This window comes from Candoia aspera, chromosome 2, assembly GCF_035149785.1.
Source record: "Candoia aspera isolate rCanAsp1 chromosome 2, rCanAsp1.hap2, whole genome shotgun sequence".
NCBI classification, from domain to species: Eukaryota; Metazoa; Chordata; class Lepidosauria; order Squamata; family Boidae; genus Candoia; species Candoia aspera.
In genome coordinates, this window is record NC_086154.1 from 114276619 (window position 1) to 114303674 (window position 27056).

Consider the following 27056-nt stretch of genomic DNA (forward strand, 5'->3'; position numbering starts at 1 on the left):
ACAGTGAAGTGTCCCAAGATACATAGCAGGTTTATAATATCCTAGGGTCGTTGGCTTTTTTTTTAAAGGATAATCCCTTACATCACTCGAGGCCAAGCCAAAAGTAGATCAGTTGAAAAGTTGGATCTGCACTGCCCCCTGCTGATTGGAGAGAGGCATTGTCTTTAACCCAGAAAACCAGGGGAGGACACCACAGAGAAGAAATTACACTTTTGGAACAGTCTTTTACACTGGTACAAATCATCTTCCTGTCATCACTTCTATCTCAGCTTATTATATGCAGACTATAAAAAGGAATCACACACACTGATGTGCCAGTAGCTATTTGTCCAAGGCAGTCATTATTTATTCTTACCCCCAGCAACAGGACTCCTAGGAAGAGACGCTGGAGTACTATCAATCTTATAATTGCCCTGCAACTCTTGCTAATCTAACACTCGATTTTTCTGTATACATCACAGCCTAATAGCTGCATGACAAGAAAGTCCTCAAACAGAACAATCAGGGCATATCTGGGTCTGCTCCATACCTTCCCCACATACTGTATGTATGGATTGCTTCTATTAAATTCATATCTTTTTTCTCTTCCCACAAGGCATTGGAAGCCTTACTAGATGAGGCTGGAGAGCGTGTAGGAAATCCACCTCTCAAAACTATGCAGCAGCCCCACCACTGATCAAATTGTGTTAGGAAAATAATTGATCAGTCTTGAGCCATTCAAATGCCGCTCCTAGGAAGCACAAGAAATGCAACAAAAGTTAATAAATAAACCTTTAATGCACCCAAGCATTAAGGACGTAACACAAATTTGCCTCTGGTCTTTCCATTTCCTAGGCTCAGATGATGACCGAGGGAGGTGGGGGAAAATACTCTAAATCAGTATTATCTAAAGTGCCCTTAAGCAGGAAATCCATCTGGGTAACAAGCCAATTTGAAAGATAGGACAACCTGTTTTGATTTAACAAAGGGTCCCCTCCAGTTTAAATAATGCCAGATGCATGCTGGGGATGCTACCTGCTGGTTTTGCCAGGCAATGCAGAACTTCCTGCCTTCAGCTGCTGATGCCACCACATCCTGTTTTCCTGATGACAAATACCTACTGCTTTAGCATCAGAACAAGCGAACGTTAACAGTGACACAGAAAGGTCCCAACTTCAAGCCTGCAAGGCCTGCTTCTCAATCTTTAAGCTAAAATGAAGCTCACACTATAAACCCACTCCTCTCATTCATACCTGAAATGGAGCAACCCCAGCCACGCACTGTCTGGGATCTCTTGGTTTTCAGAGTGGAGGTCAGGTTTCCATGGACACCTCCTGGCTCCCATTTCCCCCAGCTCCCGCCAAAGCAGATCCTCTTCTGTCTAACTTTTACAGTTGGATCTAACAGCCATCTGGGAAATGGCTGTCCCCGGCCGGGGGTCTGTCAGGGCATCCCATAAAAATTGTTCCTGCCCCGTCATGTCCTCCGCCGCTGGTTTCTTCGATCCCGGGCTACAGCTGGAGTCCCCCGACTGGGGTGTGGGGTGGGGTGGGATGGGGCTCGGGTCCCTGCTCGGGAATGTCAACTCTGGAAGTTTCTTTCATACCTGAAATGGAGCAACCCCAGCCACGCACTGTCTGGGATCTCTTGGTTTTCAGAGTGGAGGCCAGGTTTCCATGGACACCTCCTGGCTCCCATTTCCCCCAGCTCCCGCCAAAGCAGATCCTCTTCTGTCTAACTTTTACAGTTGGATCTAACAGCCATCTGGGAAATGGCTGTCCCCAACACCTGTGAAGGCAGAAAGTATCACGCAGCCAGCCTCCCGCTCTTCTCTGACAAAGGTAGTTGTGCTCTTTGTTCAAGCCCCTGGGTTACGAAGGATGTCTTCTCCCAAACTGGCTAAGACCGCATGCAGTGCTACAAATTATCTCTGTGTTAGTACTACACAACACAGATTACAAAAAATGTGTCACTGTATGGAGATATATGTACAGTATATATATATTGCAGAAACAGTTTGAAGATCCTTTGGCGTTCACAGAATATTTCAGAAGGCGACAACTGGGTGCCTTCTAGGTATTTTAAACTGTAACTGCCATAATCGTTTATCATTGATTATGATAATGGGATTCAGGGGAATTGTAGTCCCAAGCATCAGAAAGGCACCAGGTTGTTTTATGATGCATTCCAGGAGAAAACAATATGAAAAGAAAACAGCTAGGCCTCAAATTCTCTGGGCTTTGTCTCCCTTGCAGATAACCAAAGCACGAACTTGATTTTAAATTTCTCTGTTGGCTAAGGATGCACATTTGACTTGGTTGCCTCCCAAAATGACTTTCTGAACAATCAAGTGTTAACTTTATTAAAATAAGGAAAGAGTCAATCAGGTTTGAAACTTGCTGCACTAATTATAAAAACAAATTAGTTTACTAGTAGAATAAAACAATGAAATTAACTTTTAAGAATAATAATGAGGTAATCATGGTAGGTAAGTTTAGATAAATATTTCACTTAATAATTATTCTGTCTTTTTTTCCCCCTAAAATATTGATCATCCTATATATAAAAAAATTCCCTTCTCACATACCACTAGGGTAGTATGTGTCTTCCTCAACCTCGGGTCCTCTACCAGAGGCCTGGGAGTTTGAAGGTTCTGCGCAAGTGTCTTAGCTGTTCCTAGCATTGCACTCTTCTGGACAGAGAGCTCTGATGTTGTTCCTGGGATCTGTTGGAGCCACTCTCCCAGCTTGGGGGTCACAGCTCCGAGTGCTCCTACCACCACTGGGACCACTTTGGCCTTCACTTTCCATATCCTGTCTAGTTCTTCCTTCAGGCCCTGGTACTTCTCCAGCTTCTCATACTCCTTCTTCCTGATGTTGCAGTCACTTGGCACCACTACATCTATCATCACCACTGTCTTCTAGTCCTTGTCTACTACCATGATGTCTGGTTGATTGGCCAGTACCTGCCTGTCTGTCTGGATCTGGAAGTCCCACAGGATCTTAGCCCTGTCATTCTCCATGACCTTCTGTGGAATTTCCCATCTGGACTTGGGAGGGTCTAGCCCATATGCTGTGCAGATGTTCCTGTACACAATGCCAACTACTTGGTTGTGCTGTTCAGTGTATGCTGTTCCTGCCTGCATCTTACACCCTACCACTATGTGTTGGACTGTCTCTGAAGCCTCTCTGCACAGTCTGCACCTTGGGTCCTGCCTAGTGTGATAGACCCCTATGGATCTGGTGCTTAGTGCCTGTTCTTGTGCTGCTATGAACAGTGTCTTAGTGCTGTCTTTTAGTCCAGCCCTTTCCGGCCACTGGTAGGCTTTCCCAATGTCAGCCACCTCAGCTATCTGTCGATGGTACATCCCATGCAGGGTCTTGTCTTGCCATGGCACTTCCTCTGCTTGATCTTACTTCCATGTCTGCTGCTGCCTCAGGCATTCTCTCAGCAGCTCATCTTTAGGTGCCATCTTACTGATGTACTCCTGGATGCTCTGGGTCTCATCCAGGATAGTGGCTTTGACACTCACCAGTCCCCGCCCACTCACTTTCTGGGTGTTGGACCTGGGGTGGAAATTTCCATACATTGTGAGGAGCTTCCAGGTCTTCACATCAGCAGCCTCCATGTCCTCCTTTGGCCATCTCACTATACCGGCAGGGTATCTGATGACTGGCAGGGCATACATGTTGATGGCGTGGATCTTGTTCTTCCCATTGAGCTGGCTCTTCAGGACCTGTCTTATCCTTTGGTGGTACTTGGATGTTGCTGTCTTCCTCATCTCCTCATCGTGGTTCCCATGTGTCTGTGGGATGCCAAGGTACTTGTAGCTGGTCCATATGTCTGCTATGTGGCCTGCTGGTAGTTCCACCCCATCAGTCTTAACTACCTTCCCTCTCTTTACTACCATCCCGCCACACTTCTCCAGTCCAAATGACACCCCAATGTCCTCACTGTAGATCCCTGTCAGGTGGATCAGCGAGTTGATGTCTTGTTCACTTTTAGCATACAGCTTGATGTCATCCATATAGAGGAGGTGGCTGATGGTAGTTCCACTCTTGAACTTGTATCCATATCCAGTTCTTGTGATAATCTGGCTGAGGGGGTTCAAGCCCATGCAGAACAGCAGTGGGGACATGCATCGCCTTGGTATATGCCACACTTGATGGCCACTTGTGCAAGCTGCCTTGAGTTGACTTCCAGTGTTGTCTTCCACAGTCCCACTGAGTTCTTGAGGAAGGTCCTGAGTGTCCTGTTGACTTTGTATAGCGCCAGGCATTCACAGATCCATGTATGTGGCATTGAGTCCTAGGCTTTCCTATTTGTATCTGTATTTGTATTTGTATTTGTGTATACACACACACACACAGTATATGGATGAAATTAAAATAATGATCTTTACTTGTGATGGCTTTTTGTCTTCCTGTTTGGAGATGCCGCCAACTACCCCCAGGCATGAATTTTTGAAAATAATTAACTCTGATCAAATGATAGGCAACTGGTATGCCAACCCTCCATCAGACTGAACAAGTAAATGCCAGATTTACTGACATAGCAGGTCATGGCAGAATGCATTCATATAGTCACATTTTTAAAAAAAAAATACTTTGGGTTTATATCCTGCTTTGCTTTACCTTTTTAAAAATAGGGCTATCACATCTAAGGATTTAGGGAATAGCTATGAAATTCTACATTAAGGGACCTGTCTAGCTGTAACTGTTAGGATGTCTGTTCTGTAGACTCCTTAATTCCTTGGCCAGGATAGTATTCAAGAAATACAAATATGCAATATTCTCATGCAGCCTCTGCCTCATAACATTCTATACTAGAATGCAGGGAACACAGTAACAGAACCTGGGATTTTGTCAGAAAGCCAGGTAGCTCGATATGACAATAGTAGAGAAACCTTTCTCTGTACTTGAACAGCTTCTCATCTTCGGAGGAACACTAGATCAGTCTGCCTCACCTACTGCCATCCCAAAAGTCACCAACTTGTTAGATTAGAACAATCTACCTATCTGGTTGTTATACAGCAAGAAAGTAGTTTCAGGAAAGAACCCCACCTTCATACACTAGAGATTACACTTTTGTATTGCAATGATTCTAGCAAACAACAATCACTAAGTGAAGATCTGTCAAATGGCAATTCTCCATGCTGGGATAAGACACGTTAGAGATGATGACATCATCAGAAAAGAAAGGTAGAAACATCCCCCACCCCCACCCCATGCTTGTAATCTAGCCAGGGTCACCAGATTTTGACATCTGTTGATTCATTTGCTGTTTTAACTTTCTTGGCCAGTCTTCGGTGGTAAAGATCAAGGACTAAAAAACAGGGCAGTGTTTAAATATAATCCTTTTCACCCTTCATACCCCCCCAAGGCACATTCCAAATTGGCTGGAAAAACTTGTGACTATTCAAAAGTGCATATTTGTGTTCAGGAAGATCAAGCAAAAGGTCCTAGCCACAATCCACGACTAATAGTGATCCTGCTCAGTACCAGGATGGTCCATTATTGGGAAGATATAATTAGCAGTCAAGCGGTTATTTCCAAAGTCACTTGGACTTTGTATCTGGTTTATGTCTCCTTGCACAAAGATTTGCCCAGAGGTCCAAAACCAGAAATTGTTTCTATCCCCCCACTGTAATCAAACCAGAAGTCAGCTCTCCTTCCGCCAATCACTGAAACTTATATTGGTTTCTGAACCAAGCAATCAATGAAACAGTTCAGCAGGCAACTGAATTAACTGTGAGTACACAAGCTCCAAGAAAAAAGGTTACATTTAAGCTGAACGTTAGTGTAATGGTTCTCAGTAAATCAGAAAAGCTACAACAGAGACACTGAAGCTGCAGCCTACAGCCTTCAGACAGGGTGGTAGAGAGAGGGATCCCAACAAACAACTCTATCTGTCTGCAACAGAGGGATAACCGATGCCCGCTCCATACACTCTGTCTTCTGCTTCCTACTTACCATAACATCAGCAAGATATGCCACGCATAAAAAGTTAAAACACCTACCTGGCTTGGTGGCCAAGATGGAAGGGCAGAGGAAGGCTTGGAAACTGGAAGCACAGAGCTCACTGACTGTGCCCATAGTGGCAGCACAATGTTATGCCCTCCCAAGATTGGGTGGGAAATGCTGTCCTTGGACAGAGGGCAACAGCCTAGCGAGTCCGAGTTAGCAAGGGGATGGTGGAGAGCAGAGGTCGGAACTTATGGAAGTCCAGCTTCATAGCATCAAACGTTCAGCTGCACCTGCCACCCCTTCTTCCACCAGCAGGGCCAAGGAGGAGACAGAAAGACAAAGCAAGGGATCCCCAGTCCGGCTGGAGCAGAAGGAACAGCAGAGGCTCCCACGCATTGAGCCTAGCCAATCCCAGCTCCCTGCCAGGAAACTATTCCTAGTACTGCAGTGTGCAGCTGACAAGTCACACAAAACCATTTGGAGGGCAGTTCAGTTTGGAATTTTTTCCAGATGCCCCTTCTCCTGGCTCCACCTCAACCACTCCCTCTAACTGGCCTGGGGAGGTTTGGGCAAAGAATATTTTTAGGTTGGTTTTATCCAGCTTCATCATTTGAGTTTTAAGCATCTAGCGAGCTGGGCTGTTGCATAGCAACTGTCACTGCATAAAGGAAAGGTGCATGAAAATATAGTGTATATGGACACTAAAGATTGGCAAGTACATATGTGTAGATGGAAAGTGCAACATAGCAACTGGGTAGGAGTTGTAAAGCCAGGAAACTGGCAGAATTTTTGCTTCCATCCATGCAACACTATAAAGGAGAATCAGGAATAATCCCATGTGGATATTTCTGGCAGTTCCAACCTTTGCCGGGAAGGAAAAGCCTTTTCCAAACAAGTTGAGAGAGCAGTCTGGCCAGCATTACCCTAATTGTAGAAGTTTCAGAATGTGTAAAACTGCCGTTGCACACTGCACTAAAGACCAAGCAACTATGGATGATTTTTCACCTGATTTCTTAAAAGGTCATTAATCTTCATGAAGAGAGAAATGCCAGCTGAGAGGCTGGACAAGCTGTCTAGCACTTCCTTTGCCACAGCTTTTGTGCTGTTGAGAAGCATAGCAGGCCTGATGGTTACATCTGTCCCTAGACAGTGCACCAGCTTCTTCTGTATGCCAACTGCTGCTTTTAAAAAGATGGGTCCTATAAACAGGAAACAAACATCCAGCAAAATGAGCCATGCAAAATATGTGAACTAGACATAAACCCATGCACTGGGCAGCAGCAGGAGCAGGACAGTGGTCCTGCAAGAGAGCCAACCTGTGTCCTACAGATGCTGGGGGTCTGGCCATATGGAATGGTGGCCATTTTAGCCATCATCTTCACTGGACAACATGACCTCGAGACTGAGGGGAACTAGAGTCTGCCTGAAAATATAGGGCAGCCTTGGTGTTCTTTTCATTGTATCTCTGAAGGACTAAGTGGTGAATGGGATTGGACTGGACTCACAATCTCTGTACTGGAAGTTTTTGGGAGAAGTTATGGGGGGGCTGGAGCTGCTTACTTCTTTTCGGGTGAGAAATGGAGCAGTGTTCTGTCTCACACTGTTTGGTGAGAGTGTGATATATGTCTGGGTGGGGTGGTAGATAGGCCAGCTGACTAGGGTTCGAGTGGTGAATGCTTGCAGAAATGCACCGGTACCCAGATCAGTCAGCGATTTTGGTGGTGTGTGTTATTCTGGAGTCAGGCAATGCTTGAATCAAATACCTTATTACTATCATTATCTAGGGTGTGATGGTGCCCTTTGTTCTGGGGGAAGGAGACTAAAGTCATGGGAAATGAGAGTTGGGAGGGGGAGAGGGCAGGCAGTAACAAAAGGGAGGCAAGGGATGGGGGTGGGCCAATCTTGGGAAAGACAGTCTCAATATTTGGTACCAATGCCCCCCCCCCCGACACTTGGCCCTGAGATTTGCTCATTGGAGTATTGGTGGCCCCAGTCTCCATCTGTTGATACTTACTGCAAGGTTGGTCTACAATAAGGCTAGCCTCATCCATGATCTAATCATAGATGAGCGCTGACCTGATGTGCATTACTGAAACCTGGTTGGGCATGGGGGGTGGTTTGCTCTCTCTGAAATGTGCCCACCTCAGTTTTGGATGTGGCACTAGTGGGCAGGGGTGGGAGTGCAGCTATTCTCATCCAAGAAATTCTGCTGGCTGCCAGGGTGCTGTTCTACAGATAGCCAGATGCAAGACCCTATTTGTGATGTTGGGTCTTAGGGATCAGATGGGGTTGATGCTAGCAGACCAACCTTTCTGCTGCACAGCTGCTTCCATCCTGAGCTGCTGAATGCTATGGTCAAGTTGGCAGTGGAGTTCCCCAGACTTATGGTTCTGAGACTTCAGTCTGTCTTCTCTAGACCTGGAATCAGAGGGGCTTAGGAGTTCATGATTGCCATGGTAACCATGCCCCTGATCCAGGTTATCAATGGAGGTCACATGTTTTTTGTCTTGGGAAAGTGGCAACATGATTTGAAGTTGGGGGATGTTCTCATCTATCCCTTGCAATGTCCCTGGTAGCTTCAGAGTACTCCTAGTTACACCCCCACCCCCCACAGCTGCAAGGAGGTAGGACCTATTTGATTGGTCTGCCTCAAAAGCCTGATGGACCAGGTGGGGTTCCAGGGGAACCTGGGATTGTCCCTGAAGCTCTATTGCATGGATCAAGTAAAGCCCTAGTCACTGCTTGCAATGAGTGGGTGACAGCTGCCTACGATCAGATCACACCTGTGCAGACTCTCTGTGCACGCAGATCTCAGATAACCCCCTGGTTTTCAAGGGAGTTCCAGAAGATGAAATGACACAAAGATGCCAAGAGCTTTGCTGGAGGATGGCAAAGAGCAAATCTTACCCAACACAGTAAGAGCCTTTATTAAGAATTACCTTGTGGTGTTAAGAGTGGCAAAACACTCTTATTTCTCCTCTTGTATTGTGTCTGCAGATAGACAGCCAGTGACCCTGTTCTGGGTGACTTGGTCCCTACTCAGCAAGGGGGAGCTGGGAACTACTGCAAGGTCACTGTGAGCACTATTTTAGGCATTTGTTGGATTAAGTCTCTCAGATTTGCTTGGAACTGGATTCTGCTTGAACAGATAATATGGAAATGACAAAAGCGGGGTCTTGCTTGGTTATCTGGGGAGAGTTTGAATGTGTCAGTTCTGAGAAAGTAGACAGTCCTTGGGGCTCTGAATTCCACCACTTGTTTTTGAGCCATATACCTTCTGGCTGGTCAAGGCCACACAGAGGATGAAATGTTGTTGGATACAAGTGGTAGTGAATGCTTTTTTGTAGGAAGGGACCATTCTGCCTGCTTTAAAGGAGACAGTGGTTCATCCTCTCCTTAAAAAGCCATCACTGGATCCAACAGTACTGGGCAATTTTCATCCAGTTTCCAGCCTCCAGCTTGAAAGGGCCCTGGACAAAATAGATTATTTAGAACCTTTTCAGTCAGGTATCAGGCCAGGAGTTTTTTGTTTGTTTGCTTTTTTCAGGCTAGGTTATAGTACTGAGATGGCATTGATCACACTTGTAGATGACCTTTGGCAGACTCAGGACAGGGGTGGTGTATCTGTCTTGGCCCTCTTTGATCTTCTGGTGATTTTCCATACCATCAATCATGGTATTCTTCTGGACTTGCTTAGGGGATTGGGATGGTGGGTGGGGAAGGGTAGAGTTTTACAGGGGTTTTCTTCTTTCCTCCAAGGCTAGTTCCAGTTGGTCAGGGAGGGAGTAATCTAACCCAAAGCCTTTGCTTTGCAGGCTGCCTCAAGACTCAACTCACTCTTCATTCCTATTTAACATCTACATGATGCTGTTGGGTTAGGTCATTTCATTGGCATGAGTTTAAGTATCATTAGTATGCTGATGATATTCAGCTATACATGTCTGCCCGAAGCTATCCAAATGATTCCATTGAAGTACTTTCCCAATGCCTGGAGGCTGTGGGGGTCTCAATAGAGAAGAACAGGCTTTGACTCAACCCAAGTAAGACCGTGTGGCTGAGGGTTTAAGGACCCCCAAACCTGGAGATCTTCCATCATTAACTCTGGAGGAAGCAGCACTCCTTCAGACAGAGTTGGGGTTCATCTTGGGGTTCTTCCTGGACTCACAGCTCCTGCTCCATTGATTTTTGCCCATCTCACCAGATTCAGCACTGAGTCCTGACCTGGACCCATGTTTTGGGTCCTTTCTGTGAAAAAATGTAATCTAATGGGACCTAGGTGGTGTGCCTTCTCTAACATGGCACCTGCCCTATGGAACAGGTCTCCCTCGATTTTACCTTCATAACCACCACCTTGTGAGGTAAGTGGGCTGAGAGTCAGTGACTAGCCCAAAGTCTCCTAGGGAGTTTCATGGTCAAGCAGGGACTTCAACCTGGGCATCTCTGGCTCCAGTTTAGCACCTTAGCAAGAGTAAAAAATAGGAATGTGACAGGAGGTACTCCTCCTGTAACATGCAAACTAGACTAGTCCTACCCTCAGAATGTAGAGAATCAATTCTTTCCATGTTTGAACCTTCCAGATGTGTTTACTACAACTTCCATGATTCCCAGCCAACATATATGTAGAGGGAACAGACATATGTGTTAAGGATATGAGCATGGGACATGTGCCTGCTGGATATACATAATGGCCAGTTGGGCAACTCATAGATTTGTTTATCAAGATGATTTATGGAGAATAACTTGCTTGCAAGATAGCTCAGCAAAAAGAATTCATCATGACATCCCCAGGAGGAAGGAGTATTAGGTATGTTTGCTGCCTTGAGTTATTTATAAAAATAATAAAGGCGGGATAGAAAACAAATTAACTAAATAAAATAGATAAAAATGTCTCCAATTGCAATCCACACCTGGCTCTTCTTAAGATGCTAAACCTAAAGAGGTTTAGAGGAAAAGGGTAGAGAACTGCAGATCCTAACACAGACATTTTCCAGATATGACCTAACTGTACTATTCTGTGCCAGTTTCTCCTGTTGCTGGCTGGAAGCCATCTCAAACTATTATACTCCAGTTTCTTCACATCTGTAGAATATTTAATGTAATATTCCTACTAGCAGTTAAAAGCCAAATTGCTAGAAAAAGGAGGTCTGAGGATATCCTTTTGTAATTTGATAAACAATGGGATTTGTAATTTGATAAACAATGGGATATGTTGGGTAGGAGGGGGAGAGTGCTCACTACATAAGATAAGCAAAAGAACAAGCCAAGCCAGATAATTTTTATTTGGCTGTAATCTTGTTGCTTCTCAATTAAAAAAAAGAACAAAGCAGTTGCTCCACACATTATTTTTGTTCAGTACACAAACTACAGACAAACACAGTAAAAAAAAGTGATTGGTCTCTTTTTTTTCCTGTTTGATAATCATCAAGGAATACTTCTGTAATTTTTCATATTTATTACATAATCTAGGCTACTGAATAGAAATACAATTGTTTGGGAAGCTGGCAGAAAACCATGCCACTCAATTCAATAGCAAATATATAAAAAAAAAATACCAGGAAAAGATTTTGCTACAGGAGGGAGAACAGGAGGAACAGAAAGGAGGTGAAAACACAGGCAATATAAGGGGTGAAAAAGTCTAGAAGGTGACTGTGAAAGAAGTGGGGGTACTCCTTCCTTACACACACACACATGCACATAGAGAGGCTGGCACTTCATTGGGCACTTCACAGAAACTCATTGTAGAGTTTCAAATTCTCTTGAGCATCAATTTAAGTCTTTACAGTAGTAGCCTATCAGTTGTTTTTTAACCTACAAGAGTTCATACACTTTCTTAAGGATGCCCATTTATTCATTTCTAACCACCTTCCCAGCAACTGAAATCTCCTAGCAATCTCATCTATAGATTCAACTCCTCTTTCGAGAATGGAGTTGCAACAGCCCTGAGAAACTGGTGCTATCACAAAATCTCATTTTTTCTTGCGTCAGAGCCCATGACTGTAATGGCTGAATCACATCAGCTGGCCATCAGCTGTCTGGCAGAAGCAGCTCAGCACTGACAGTCTTCACTGTAAAGAACAATCTTCACTGTTCTTTCACACAGGATGGGTCAAAGTGCCCAGTGGATCTTACTTTTTGTGCGTGGGCACCTTCGAGTCAGGGATGACTCTTGGCGGCTGCCTGGACTAGTCCCTGCAGTCTTCTTGGCAAGGATTTTCAGAAGTGGTTTGCCCTGGCCTTCTTCCCACGGCTGAGAAAGTGTGACTGGCCAAGGTCACCCAGCGGACTTTGTGCCTAAGACCAGAACAGAACTCCCAGTCTCCTGGTTTCTAGCCTGGTGCCTTAATCACTACACCAAACTGGCTGTTGGATCTTACTAGAAAAGGGAAAAAATATTGCACTCTCCTGCTTTCCTATGCTATCTCCTTACAGTGAATAGATCACCACAAGAGACTTAAACAATGATAGGATCCCACCTACTCAACAAATACTCATAGGCTTCTACATTAAACCCAATTGTTGAGGAATCTTAAGAACATCAGAAAACAATTGTTCTGTTCAGATTCTTAACATGCACCTAAACAGGTAGCAGCAGGTCTTGGAACAGTTGGGAGTTTAGCATTCCTGGAATCCCTGCAGTGTCTGTTTCTTGATGTGGCCTACCTCAAAGGACTGACACTGGCCCACCCAGGTACCCTTAGGCTAGAGGGTAGCAACAGCCTGGCAAGAAGTTGGCAATTGCTATGTTTGCAACAGCTGCAAAGATTGGAAGTCTCTTCTTTAGATATCTTCCTTTTTCTTTCTTTTTTTGTTATTCTTCGCTTTTTCTTTTGCCGTTTTGTAATTTCTTTCTTTTTCTATTTCTTCTATATTTTTGCAGTTTTTTAAATCTTTGTAAAATCTTCTTTTAATAAAAAAATATTTGGAAAAAAGGGGGAAGTAGTAGAGCAAGCATTAACAAAGGGCCTCTTTTACATTGTAAGTAGCTGGCAGAATATTTATTGCATTTTAGAACAAATTTTGGGTCTCCAGTTTCTATTACAGTGGTATTTGGTAGGTTTTGGCGGGAAAGGTTAATAGGTAGAATCAGTGGATAGAAGTCTACATAGCTGTCTTTTTTCCTCCTTTCCCAGCTCTCCTGGGCAGAGGTATCACTTAGGCTATTCTTAAATGCTTTTTGTAGCTTGGCTTTGAAACTAGAAGTAATCTGGGGTGTGGGGTGCAGAAAAAAGAGAGGATTTGCAACATTAGCTCTTGTGGGAGAGGTTAAACTTTCTTCTTCCCACTGCCTACTCTATTTTGCAAATTGGTTGCAGTTTCTGTTCCTGAGTTCACGTTATCTCATCAGAGATGGCTTTGAGGGACTTACCAGTTAGTTCCCATGTTCTAGTGTAATGGTTTATGGCCCTCATCTCACTTCCAGACAACCTGTTCAACTGTTGGTCAGGTTAGGGATATCTAAAGCAGATATCCAACTTAACACTTTATTGAGTGCTCATTCTCAACACTCCTTAAGCTACAAGGCACTCCTTTTAAATAGGTATGGGATCAGTTTTCATGTCCAATATACTGTAGGCATACTCCAATAAATGTTAGCATCATGCTTCTAAGACTAGTGATTGTGAAGTTTAGTTCAGCTTTCCTATTTGTGGAATATTGTGTAGAGTTGAGGGCTTTAATAAATTACCTAGCTTGCAGGGTTATTGTGAGGTAGCCAAGCATTTCAAATATAAATTGTATTTGAAACTGGATTTTCTCGTGCTACCATTTTATTTTCACATAACGCTTCTTAGAAAGAAAAAGAAGGAATAGACTAGGTTTCCAGCTTTAGCCTCCCCCTTGTCATCTGCAATATGGGGTAAGGATAGTACCAACTGGGTTAGGCATATTTTGTCCATATAGCACAAGCACAGTCAAACCCTATTTTATCTCAAGCATGCTCATGCCATTCAGTGCAAGCTAGGATCTCTAATCTCAAATTGCATTGCATAATATCACCTGCATTACACAGCTAGGAGACATCCCATGTGCTGACTCATATGTGGACCAAATACAAAAATGAGTGACCAGTATGAAAGAAGTACGTTGAGAAAGTTTGTGGGGCTTACAGAAAAAAATGAAGATTGAATCTCTAAGCAAATGTACGAAGAAAGAGTGAATGGATTGTTAATCATTTGCTATTACTGTTTGAAGAACATTACATTATGGCCTGGGACCAAAGCCAAGTTTCAAGAGCTTACCGGAACCCTAGGAGAGAGGGCACAGTTCCTATCTCTGGGGGATGCTGTTCCAGAGGGCAGGGGCTACAACACAGAAGGCAGACTTCCTCTGTCCCACAAGATGACAACGTTTAATAGAGGGGACCTGGAGTGCACCCACTCTGCAGGAACATACCAGGTGGGCAGAAATGACTGGAGATAAGCAGTCCCTCAGACAACCAGGCCCTATGTCATACAGGGCTTTATAGGTAATAACCAGCACCTGGAATTGCATTCAGAGGCCAACCCACCAGCTAGGAGACATGCCATGTGCTGACTCATACAAAAATGAGTGACCAGTATGAAAGAAGTATGTTGAGAAGGTTGGTGGGACTTACAAAAAAAATGAAGATTGAATCTCAAAACAAATATATGAAGCAAGAGTGAATGGAGTTTTAATCATTTGCTCTTACTGTTTGAGGAACAGCTTCTTTTCTTATTTTCCAGGACTGTGGTTGCTCTTTATCCATTTAGTAAATTCCCAACTGAGAGGAAGCCCAATGGTGTTGCTGCTTTCTTGCCAGGAAAACTGGGGCTTGCAATCCTCCACAAAAACCTCGATTGCCATCAAAACCTGGTACCTCTGGCAACTAAGCAGAGATCAACACAGACCATTCGTGACCAAAGGAACATTGGTTGAGTTTATACCAGAGACCTGGTCAATGTTTGTGGCTTTGCCTATTGAGTGAACCCAGTCTGTTTGGCTAATTTAAGTATATTGTGCAAATCCAAAAAATGGGGTTTCAGTAATTAGATTGAGCATGTCATGTAAGTGCATTTATTAAGATCATACAAAGTTCTTGCTCCATTGAGCCCATGACCACTGTAGGGTACTGAGTCAGCCAGCAGCTCTCAAGCAGGAGTGGGGCCTTTTCTATTTCTGCAGTTGAGGTCTTTTTATCTGGAGATGCTGAGCATAGACCCAGACACATGCTGTGGAGATGCCAGAAAGAACTGGAAGGGAGGGAAGAAAAGCAGGCTCAGAAGGATGGCCGCATTGGGGAAGAGCAGGAATTACTCTTTAAAGCTCCCTTACCTCTGCTTGACTCTTCCCAGGGCAGAAGAGTGGTAGCCAGGAAGCCTGGATCACATAGCTTGGGTGAGGTGGAGGGAGGGAGGGAGGGAGGGAGGGAGGGAGGGAGGGAGGAAGGAAGGATTTCCAAAGTCTTATTTAATTGGACAGTTAGGTTCCAGGTGTTTCTGCACTGCCTTCTTCAGCACTTCAAATGAACCGTGAGGAACTGAGCTTTTGCTCCAGTCTACTCTTTCCTGAACTCAGCATCCCCCCTTCCAGGTGCACACACTCTTACCAAACAGAAAACACACAACTGGACCTCCTCCTTCAGAACAGGGAACTCCAAAGCTCCATGCACCAGTTCTGAGGCCCTGTGAGAACTCTGTCCTGCTCTGCTTAGTCAAGCCGGCTATGGAATCGAGTCCCGGAAGGAAGATGCCTAAAGGGGATGAAGAGTGCGATAAGACCCATCCAGTGCTAAACTGATAAGGGCACACTCACTACTGTCAAGGAGAAGCTCATTCATTTTATTCTCATGGGTCAAACAAATTCATGTACTTTTCCTTTTCAGGAGTCACAACACCACAACCTTTGAGAACCCCCAGGCAATACAGCATGGCTAGTGCTAGAGCCAGCCTGCTTTAGGAAGAGGTGCAAAGCTCAAGCATGCAATCCTGCCTACTTAGGAAAACACATGGCAAACTGATGTACTGTAAGTGCTCCAGGAATCTTTTCTTCTTTTTTTTGTTCAATCGTGTCCGATTCTCAGAAACTGCCTGGACCAAGTCCCTGCAGTTTTCTTGGCAAGGTTTTTCAGAAGGGGTTTGCCGTTGCCTCCTTCCTGGAGCTAAGATAGAGTGACTGGTCCATGGTCACCCAGGTGGCTTTGTGCCTAAGGCAGGACTAGAACTCACAGTCTCCTGGTTTCTAGCCTGGTGCCTTAGCCACCATACCAGACTGGCTCTCCCAGGAAGCTAGAAGGTGACAAACCAGGAAAGTAGAAAGGACAAATGCAGAACAATTTTCCCAGGCCAATTAAACCAGCAGCTTGAACTATACAGAACCAAAATTTATCTTGCAAATATCAAGCAGCTACAATGCAGGCAGGGGGAGTAGAAAAGTTGCCACAGGGATGAACCTTTCTTCATTTGTGCCTAACAGCAGCATAAATATGCCCAGCCTCCTCTTTTTTTGCCAAGTTCTCATGGTGTCACCTTCATCTGGTTCCCAGCCCACACCAGAAGCAACCTTTAGTTGTCTTTAGCTGTATTGGTTTTATGGTAGTGTTTTCCCTCTTATCCCAAGAAAATGTTTGCTTTGAATACCATCTGGCACTCTTCACTGACTATTCTGCTGCTGATGTGGTCAAGTGACTTCTACAGGTTGGGATCAGCCCAGCTGCATTGGCCATATTACACAGGGTAGGAATGCCACCTGCCCATCCTGGATACTGTCCTTCAGGGCCATTTTGATTAAGGCAGCAAGGGAATCCTGTTCTTTCAAGCAGGGCTCTCTCTCTGTACCCGGTTCAGGGTCTGGATCAGCCCAAACAGCAGCCAACCATGACTGGTGGGGGTGGGAGTGGTAAAGAAGCAGAAAAGAGAAAGCCATGACACTCTGTCCCACTGCATGATGCATCCCCCTCTTTTTCATCTGCTTCTGAAGGTGAGTTTAGTATTCTTCCGATACAGGGATACAAATGCTAGTAGAAAGGTAGTGGATAGCAGGTGGGCTGTTGTGAGGATTGGTAACAGAACTTACCAGGAACTATTTTCCCAGTCATTGGAGGATGGGCTTGACAGGAAAGCCAAGTGGTTAATCAGCAGTGTTGATTTGTGAAGGAACCCATGTTCAAATGGTGTCCAAGTATCAGCTGATATTTGGGCTCCCTCTAAGTGCATCTACACAATAGACTTGTACAAAACCAGAGAGGATCCAACAAATGGCTAAATCCACAGGTCTAGGCTTTGGACAAAACTCACCTCTTTCCCAGCCCCATCCTATATTAAGAAGAGAGGGTGGTGGATGTTTTCCTGCTGGCTGATGACTTTTTTGGGGGTGGGGGGTGGAGACAGGGAAGGAAACAAACCCAGGGGAATCCACCATTCCCAGTCTTTAATGAACCTGCACACCCTACATAAGATCAGCACCATTTGCCAGCATTGTGCCAGGGGCAGCATAGAGACTTTCAATAAGGGCAGCCAATTTTATGCCAGAATAGTTTTCTGCTGTCTCAAATAAAGCACATTAAGTCAGCCATGAGGAAGAGCCCTGTGTGAGGGAAGCCAAGATAAAGAACAACATCTGAAATACAAATGTGTTTTACATAAATATGATGGTTGTGCAGTCCTTTAGATTGATTCTTTTTAAGAGGTGCATTGAAACATCTTAAAGCAGCTGAGTCTTTTCCTGGGATTGCACAGCAGCATAGACAGTAGCTTGAGCTAGGAAAAAGCACAGCTGTTTTAAGGTGCTGCAGACAGAGGCTACATTCATACTCCTGTGTACCCCAAAACACCTGTTGGAGACAGAATCTGAAGAACCACACAGCCCTACATCATAGTTCCTTTGATTTTGTTTCACTTGCTATATGTGGGATTCCTGGGTGAAAATTGCTGGCAACAGGACGGGTTGGGACAGTGGGGAAAAATAAATGGCTTTGGGATACACCATGAAACACAGAAGGAAACTCCTTTTTAGTAAAATCCTCTCTGCCTCCCACATACCAAATGAAGGTTGGGATTTTAACAGACCCGTTTTTTCCAGTATAAAAATAATGCTTCATTAAAACATATGTTTTAGCAATGTCTTATTATGTTTTGGGAAGAAGTAATTACATATACATTTGACTCTGAGACAAGTTTTAATATTCTTGGGCATCCATAGCCCAAGATCCATAGTCTTTTGAACTATATCCCCATTACATGGAAATTGATGGCTAGAAAGCAGGAGCAGATTCTCTGCACCCTTCTTATTGCTAATAGACTAGTCCTTCAACGTTAGAAAGATACATTTACGGCTCCATTCACTCAAGGATGGAAGACCCAATTTTTATTTATTTATCTAAATTTGTTATAGCCACCCAACTCCAATGGACTTTGGGCAGCATACAAAACCAAAAAATCCATAAAAACAGATAAAACATAAAGCAGACAGACAGCCCAGACTAAAACAGTCATAAAAGCAAAACAAATCAAACAAAACAGGCACCCCCAAATATAATATATCAACCCCAGGCCTGGGACCAAAGTGAGGTGTTCAGAGCTTTCCCAAATGCCAGGAGAGAGGGCGCTGCCCTTACCTCTGGGGAGATGGCTGTTCCAGAGGATGGGGGATGAAACAGGGAAGGCAGGCTTCCTCAGTCCCATAATGTTTAACAGATGAGATCTGGAGCACGCACACTCTGCAGGAACGAACCAGGTGGGCAGAAATGACTGGAGATAAGCAGTCCCTCAGATAGCCAGGCCCTGGGCCATACAGGGCTTTATCGGTAATAACCAGCACCTGGAACTGCACTTGGAGGCTGACTGGCAACCATTGCAGCTCATGTAGCAGCAGTGGCACATGGGCTTACCGAAAGGTGTCTGTTACTGCTCACGCCACTGCATTTTGAACCAGCGGTGGTCTTCAAAGACAGCCTCATACAAAGCACATTGCAAAATCCAGTTGTGAGGTGGCCAGGGCACAAGTGACTGTCCGAAGGGCCTCCTGATCAAGGAAAGGGTGCAAGTGGCACACAAAATGAACCTGTGCCAAGGCCCTCCTAGCCACGGCTGCTACCTGCTCTTTGAGCAATAGCTGCAAGTCCAGAAGGACCCCCAAGTTGCACACCAGTCTTGAATGAGGCAGCGCAGCCCCATCCAAGACCAACTGCGGAAACATTCCCAACCCCACGGGGCCAAACAGCCACAGACACTCAGTTTTGTCAGGACTGAGCTGGAGTCTTTTCCGCCCCATCTGCACCCGTACAGCCTTCGGATGCTGGATCAAGGCATCAACATAAAAACCAAACAGTCCCTCTGAGCCCTGAACCTACCCTCAGATTCCTTGCAAGTTACTTGCAACTTACAAACAAGTTGCTTACAGATACAGAGTATGTATGGACAACTGTAATGAAATATGGTCATCCTTTATGGAAACGTGTGGCAAACCTAATATACATATAATCTGAGAAGCGTGTGTGCGTGCGTGTGTGCGTAATCTTCTCTTTTGCTCTTTTTTCTTTCTCTTGCTTTTCCCCTTTGTTTAATTAAAGCTTCCCCCCCCCCAATTAAAAACAAAACAGACATTGCTCTTCCAAATCATTTGACTTATCGTTGTGAAGGAAGGGTTAGAATATGTTTGTTTAAAACAAACAATTTTGCTAGTAGCAAGGATGAAGTCAGTTGGGTCTGGGTAACACTTCTCTTAGACTTACTTCCCCATTTACATTTTGGCGTATTTCCCAATACTTTAGCAGTGGCTAGTAGGAAGAAACTGAGTTTCTTCAGCTTCCTCAAAAATGAGGCATATACGTAAGCAATGCTCTACTGGAGTTGCGATCATCAACCAAATGTGAATGTTTTTCAAGGAGATGGAAGAGACATAGTTAACCTCCAGCAAATCTGCATTTCTCTTGTTAATCTCTGGCAAAGCAGAACACACAGCACAAAGTCAATTCAGTCATCCAATTCCTTTTTCTTACCACTGGAACCAGGAGACATAAGGTCAAAGCACAAAGGCACATGTAACACCTTTGCTCCGCGAGCTGCACTGGGTGCTAGTTTGCTTCCGGGTCCAATTCAAGGTGTTGGTTATCACCTTTAAAGCCCTACATGGCACGGGGCCAGGCTACCTGAGGGACCGCCTCATCCCCTTAACATCGACCCATCCTACCTGGTAATGCAGAGGGGGCATGCTGCGGACCCCGCCAGTTAGGGAATTCCACCTGGCGGGGTCCAGGAGGCGGGCCTTCTCTGCAGTGGCACCCGCCCTCTGGAACATTCTGCCCCCGGAGGTGAGACAGGTCCCTTTGCTCCTGGACTTCCAGAAGAACTTGAAAACTTTGTTCTGCCACCTGGCCTGGGGTGGGAGAGGCAACAGCTTTTCTTGGGGGTGGCTAGCACCATAGAACTCTCCCCACCGAATAAGAGCTTCGCCCCTTGGGTTTGGTATCTATTTTATTCTTATTTATTGGTTTATATATTGTAATTTATACTTTATGATTTTAACTCTGATTTTATTGTAAACCGCCCAGAGTCCCCCTCTCTTGGGGGAGATGGGCAGTAATAGAAGTTTGAAAAATAAATAAATAAATAAGATAGATAGATAGATAGATAGATAGATAGATAGATAGATAGATAGATAGATAGAACTTGCATTCTCAGCAACATTCCTACACATGAAAACAGACCAAAGCTCACACACATCTACATTAAGGCCCTCTGGAACAGTGCTGACTAAACAGTCATGCTTCTGAAGTGACTTCTCACCACAAAACCACTGGTTCATTGCAAGCCATCCTTTTCCCACATGCCCAGGGTTGCCAAAGAACACAAGACGATTGTTCCACTGCAAGACCATTTTTTTGCAAAAACGAATGAAGCCAAGGCCAGGAATACCACACCATTAGCCTGAAATAAGGGGCTGATAAATAAATAATCCAGTTTCTAATACATTCGTGGCCCAACAATAAAGGATCCAGAATCAGAAATTCTGCAATCCAACACTATACAGTACTTCTTTGTTTTTCACCTGCACACAGCATGTAACATTAGAATAGTGCTGTATCTTACCTCACTGTGAGCCATCAACCCCTTGAACACTACCTCTGTTTTGATCAAAGAAAAATCAAGACCCACCAACCACAGCACCAGAAGTGCTTCTCATCCCCACCCTCCAAGAAGCCAATTCTCTCCCAGAAAAGGCCTTTTTCATATCTCAGCAATGTACATTTAACCATTTTACTAGATGAAGCACATGCGCGCTCACACACACACACACACGTTTATGCCCTGAATCACAGTACCCCCATGGAATAAAGCCTAGGGTTGGTATTGCCTAGCACTGTGATTCAGTGAGGCATTAATGTCAACTTCGTAGTACGAGATTTTGGAAAAGGGCCCCACCTACTGGCTATAAAGGTTAATTTCAGAATTTGCTGGACATTCCTGTAAAGCCCTTTAAAAACAACCACCACCACCTGGGTTTCAAGTATGTAAATAAGTCTCCTCCAACTTGATACCATCCAAATGGGCTGTACTTTATATTCTATAATCCCTCACTTAATGGTATCATAGCAAGTCAGTGAACTAGAGGATATAGTCACTGATGCAGCCCAAAGCCATTCAGGGCATCAGCAAGTAAAACCCACTGAATTTCCATAGCACCTGTGGAACTCCTCTCCCATTTAAAAGGGGCATTTCAAGCCCTGAAGAGGTGCAGCAATGTCCCTGCTTGCGGGCAGCTGCCAGTTGTTCCCTGACACATAGCAGCTGCCAAGGAACGTATGCACATTTCTATAGCAGTTTAATGAAACATGAGACCATCTCCTGTTCTGCTTGTATCCAGGGTCTACAGATTTCATTAGCTAGCCATAAGAACAGTCATGGAAATGCTATTAAATACAATCCACAAAACTTAACGGCTACATTCCAGCAAAGCAGACAACCAAGGACATGAGACTGCATTGTTACAGCAGATAACCAAATCCAGGAAACTCTCCAATAAAAATGAAATAGTGTGTAAAGAGATACAAGTGGGTGCCCAGTGCATAAAGCCTGCAGCTGCCTATCCCTATCCAACCACAAACACCAAGGATAGGACACACAGTGAGATAACAAAGCACCCTCTGAATAGATGACAAGTCACATTTAGACAAGAACAGAACCAGAGAGAGAGATTAATCAAATCTACATGACACTGAAGAAGCGGAACTGAGATGTGGGGCAACCACCCAGTTAGGAGAAACCATGTGCTACAGAGGATGTGGCATTCATTTCATGATTGCACACAAAGCAATTTTTCTCCCTGTTCTCAAACTTAAATAGGATAGGACAAAAACCTTACTAAGACTTTCAGGTCCCCCTGAACTGGGACTTCAGAGCAAAGGGCACTTCTACGGTGGCCTAATGTTGCCCAATTCCCTGCTTGACCAAATTCCTTTTTCTTAGAATTAATTCAGTGCAATGAGTGGGAGTGTTAATTGAAAATCCCATATTGCCAAGATGCCTCTAATTTTCTGGAGATTCTTACCATCCCAATTACAAGAGAACTGCATTCATTTGAAGAGTGCCCCCACTTCCTCTTTGGCTGAAACAACCTGACAACTCCCATGCAAATCTGGTTAAATTTAGCTTCCCCATAAACAAAATAGGCCAGCAGAGCTGAGCCAATGGCTGCTTTCAGAAAATGACAGTGACCCATACTTACTGTAAGTGCTCAAGCAGAGACACAGAAAGCCTGTTCTGAATTCCTTCCCCAAAATAACATACACAATATTCCCTGGAAACATACACTAATCCATGTGCTTGGATTAAAAGTGATGCCCAGATGGGAGGCAGGGAAAGAAACTAGTTTTTTGTTCTGCAATCTAATCCTAGCTGAGCAACAAGACTTCTTTCCTCATCTCACTTAATGTCTCTAGGTCAGTGTTCCTCAACCTCACAACTTTAAGATGTACGGACTTCAATTCCCACAACCCATAAGAAACACTGCTCTAGGTGAACAATGCAAATGGTCAACCTTCTTCAGGTCATTAAGCAGAAAATTTCTGAGCTGCACCATTTCAACATCTCTCTCCTCCCCAGCCCTGTTGGCTGCACTATTCTGCAGCCATTTGAATGGAAAAATGAGAGCCAGTTTGATGTAGTGGTTAAGGCATCAGGCTAGAAACTGGGAAACCATGAGTTCTAGTCCCGCCTTAGGCACAAAGCCAGCTGGGTGACCGTGGGCCAGCCCCATTGTCTCAGCCCTAGGAAGGAGGCAAGGGCAAACCACTTCTGAAAAACCTTGCCAAGAAAACTGCAGGGACTTGTCCAGGCAGTCTCCAAGAATTGGACACGATTCAACGGATTAAAAAAAATGGAAAATAAGTAAAATCATACCCAAAATAGGAAAATCCCTAGTATCTGAAGCAGCTGAAACAAAACACTTCAAAATGATGCTGGCATTCTAGAGTTGGAATTCTTTTGCTGTTCTTATCTGTTCGATTTTCAGGAAAAAAAATTAACAGAAGTAATTTCACAAAACGTATTTCAAACAGAAAATAATTAATCTAAATATCAATAGAAGAGAATATCCATAGCTCAGGGTTGAACTGTAGAGTCCTAGCCAGCACCCACGATGTTACCTAGTCAGGTAACAAAATGTTTGCAAGAGAGCACCAAGGACTCCACATAATCGAAATATGCCCAACTGCAGTGGCAATCAAGCCTCGGCTCAAATTTAGTCTTTCATCATTTTGCCCAGCTTGGCAGTGCCTTTTTAGGCTGAGTCAGGAGGATACTGAGCATCTAACCCAGAGCTGCCATTGCCCCTAAGTTACCTCTGTGGATGAACATGCAGGATCCCTCCATGTGACTGGGCAGCACATCCAGGTTGAAAATATAGCAGGTTGAGTGTCATGGTGAGCAGAATTGGGCAGCCTGCCATTTGCCCAAAAGGGAGATTATCTACTGCTGAACATCTAATCCAGCCCTTGCAATGCATGCTAGATGAGAAACAGCTGCATATGCTGTTTTACCAATACAGTACTTCTCTCTTCCCAGACATGCTCCCTTGGATCACAGCATGATGTGAGCAACACAGCTGGAATGTTCACGTACAGATCAATCAAGAACAAGTGTGAGGATGGCAGGGGCATATGTGCACACAGCTTGCCTCTCTAGTATCAGCTACAGCTCCCGTGTCTTTCATTGTCAGTCTAGGTCTCTGGAATTAAATGATGTGTCCGAGCTGCCCTAATCAAATCCATCCACAATTCAAAGCTGATTTGTCCTGAAACCACAATTTAATTCAGCCCATCCACATTAAAAGGACCACAATGCTAATGGATAGGTTAAAGAAATCCCAGGTGTTGTTTCTGTGACAGGATATGCCAAGTAAACGGAGCAGGCCTCTGTCACTTCAGCAGTGCAGAGATCTGAGTGTCCAACTCCACTGGGGAAATCTGTAAGTCAGCTACTCACCCATAACTGGGTCATACACACTGGTGCAACAACACTGCAGAGATGCTCTCAACATTCAGAATGTCAGTGAATTTAGAGCCAACACGAATGAAATTAATTATAAGGACAGCACTGAGACAGTCCCTGCACTGCACTGTCATACATACCAAGCTGAGTAAGCAAAGGATCACAGCCTCTTTGAAGTGGGCTCTACAACTGGGCTCACGCCTCATAAGCCCAAAAGGAACACACAGGTTTTCTCTGCAAGGTCTAAACCCTACATTTCCCTTGTGCAGACTGCCTATTCCAATCTGAGGTTCTCTGGACATGCTAGATTGCAATTTCTATCTTCCTAGCCTACATAATATGCTGGAAATTTTAGGACAATACATCTGGACAACACCAAAACTAGAAAGGCAAATATGGCAGGTAAATTACAGCTATTCCCACTATTTTTACAAGATGTATTCTGGATCAATATGTGAACTGCACATCTCTTTCCTAAGGCTAGGCACACTTCCGTTATGAACAAGAAAGACTAACATGCTAACTTAGATGCCAGTTGTTGAACAGCAGCAACAAAAGACTGAAGCTATAAATACAGAAGATCTTGCTTGTTTCTTTAAGGCTTGCTTCTCAGAATAAGACAGCTTTGCAGAAAACACATATGCTGAAGTTTAACAACATTTACAAATTTGTCACAGCATTTCTGAATTGATTCCAGCTCCTTGTTTATGACAGAATAGTCAGGAAATGGGTCTATCCATCCCTTTTTTATGCAAAGCATGCAAGACTTTTGCCTTGACAAAAGCTTCAGATCCTTCAGGCCTGGATGCGTGACTCCTTTGCCAGGATGAATCCAGGGAAGCAGATTAGGGAGGAAAAGTACACTGCTGCACACTCTCCGAACACTGCCAAGCTGTGAGCAACACACTGGCTCTCGCTGCTGTTTCAGAGTACCTATACATACATAAAGCTTTAGTTTGACTTTGGTAAGAAAAGGGCTTGGCTAAGATCCAGGGGCTTCCAGAAATCACTCAAGTGGCTGAACAGCCAGAACCAAGCAACAGGGCTGGCACCACCTGCACTCAGTGCTCAGTCCACTGAGAACCCAGAAGAGTGGCATGGCAGGAAATGGCAGGCAGTTGGGCACACCAGGCAAGCCGTGCTACCAAGGCCCAAAGACAACGACCTTCTCCTCCTCAGCTCAGCCTTGAAGAGACAGTGCGTTTCCCCTCCCGCAGTCTGAGGGCTGCTCGGCCTAAGAGAGCAAGGCCGGCAGCAAAGGCAAGCAGCTGCCATCCACTGCAGCTGTTGTTTCCCCGCTGTCATCTCCACCGCCCCTCTTCACGACCCAGCTAATGCTTCTCCGCTCGGCTCGTGTCCCCGCAAGCAGCCCCGCGGATAAATGCCCGCCCAACGGCTCCTGCCCATCTGCCTTCATTCCCAATTTGCCGCGCTTCCAAGGGAGCCCCTGGTCCCCTGCCCAAGACCGAAAGGAGCTACGCGCCATCTCCCCAACCCCGCCGCCGCCAGCCAACTCCGCGCCGAACTTCTCGTCCCCGGGAAAGAACAGCTGTCCTCGCGCAGGAACCACAGGGCAGTCGCGAGCGGAAAGCCTCCCTTCCTAACCCAAGGCAGCTGCTCCGGACTATTCACCACCACCTAAGAAATTCAGGTAACCGCCGCGCCGCCCCCAACAACGGAGCAGCCTTGAGGCCCCCACCTCGTCCCCGGCCACTCTCTCCGCACGTTCCCGACGCCCGAGATGGTGGGGCTGATCTTGACACCGAACCCCACCCCCTTCCTGCCAATTCCTTCGCCCTTTGGGCAGTCAGCCCCGTAGCCGTCCCCTCTTCCCTGCCCAATTGCTTCGCCTCCTTGCTGGACGCAGACTGCAGGACGCGATCCCTCAACCCTCCGCAAGCCGGGAGACGCAGGGGCGCGCGCGGGGAGGAGGAGGGGGGAATCACCGGATCGCAGCGCGGCGGAGCCCAAGGACAGTTGGCTGGCGTGTAAGGGCCACTCCCCCTTATTGCCACCCGCGAGACAAATGCTTCATCTTCCCCGCCGCGATGCAAGCACTGCGATCCTCAGCCAGGGGCGCTCCTCGCCCGCCCGCCCGCTCGCTTGCACTTCATTCACTCGCTCACCATAACCGGCGGTCTCGTCTTCCTCCTCCATGTTACCAAGCGGAGTTGGACAGCTGCCGAGCAGGCAATGCGAGGCAGCCGCCGCTCCCCTGCAAGTTCCTTCTCAACCTCCCGAAAAGAGGCGCGGCTTTTGTGCCACGTGATAGAGGACGCGCTTCGGGGCTGGTAAGGCCGCCAAGCCCCACCCAAGTGGGGTTGCCGGTTTCTGCTGGGTCGGAGCGCGGCGGAGGTGCGCCTGCTGGAGGAGGTGGAGCTGCCGCATCTGGGCAAGCGGGGAGCGCGGGGTTAAACGCCTTGGCTGCAGGAGGGCAGGGTGGACGGTGCCCGGGGGTTGATGTTGTCCCAAGGCGACTAGAGATAGGCGGAGCCACTTGCGTCCACGTTATTCGCTTTGGAATTATTAATTGTAATTGCAGTACTAATTCGTCTGTGTCGTAGCGTCTCACTAATAGCGATTCAGGGAGTCGGGAGCTTGCAAAACTTGTTTCTGCTTTGGAGCGGGGTGCGTGGCCTTCTTTGCCCCCCTCGAAGCCAGGCACTCC

The 27056-nt window shown here is 45.5% G+C and overlaps 1 protein-coding gene across 1 annotated transcript in view; it reads right to left on the minus strand.

Annotated features, from left to right (window-relative positions):
* CYTH1 (cytohesin 1) overlaps positions 1–26644 on the minus strand; it is a 71954-nt gene extending 45310 nt beyond the window's left edge. The window contains exon 1 of the mRNA XM_063293338.1: positions 26515–26644. Coding sequence (XP_063149408.1) covers positions 26515–26545 — 31 coding nt within the window. The 5' untranslated portion in view covers positions 26546–26644. The remainder of the gene's footprint in view (positions 1–26514) is intronic.
* Positions 26645–27056: the final 412 nt, after the last annotated feature.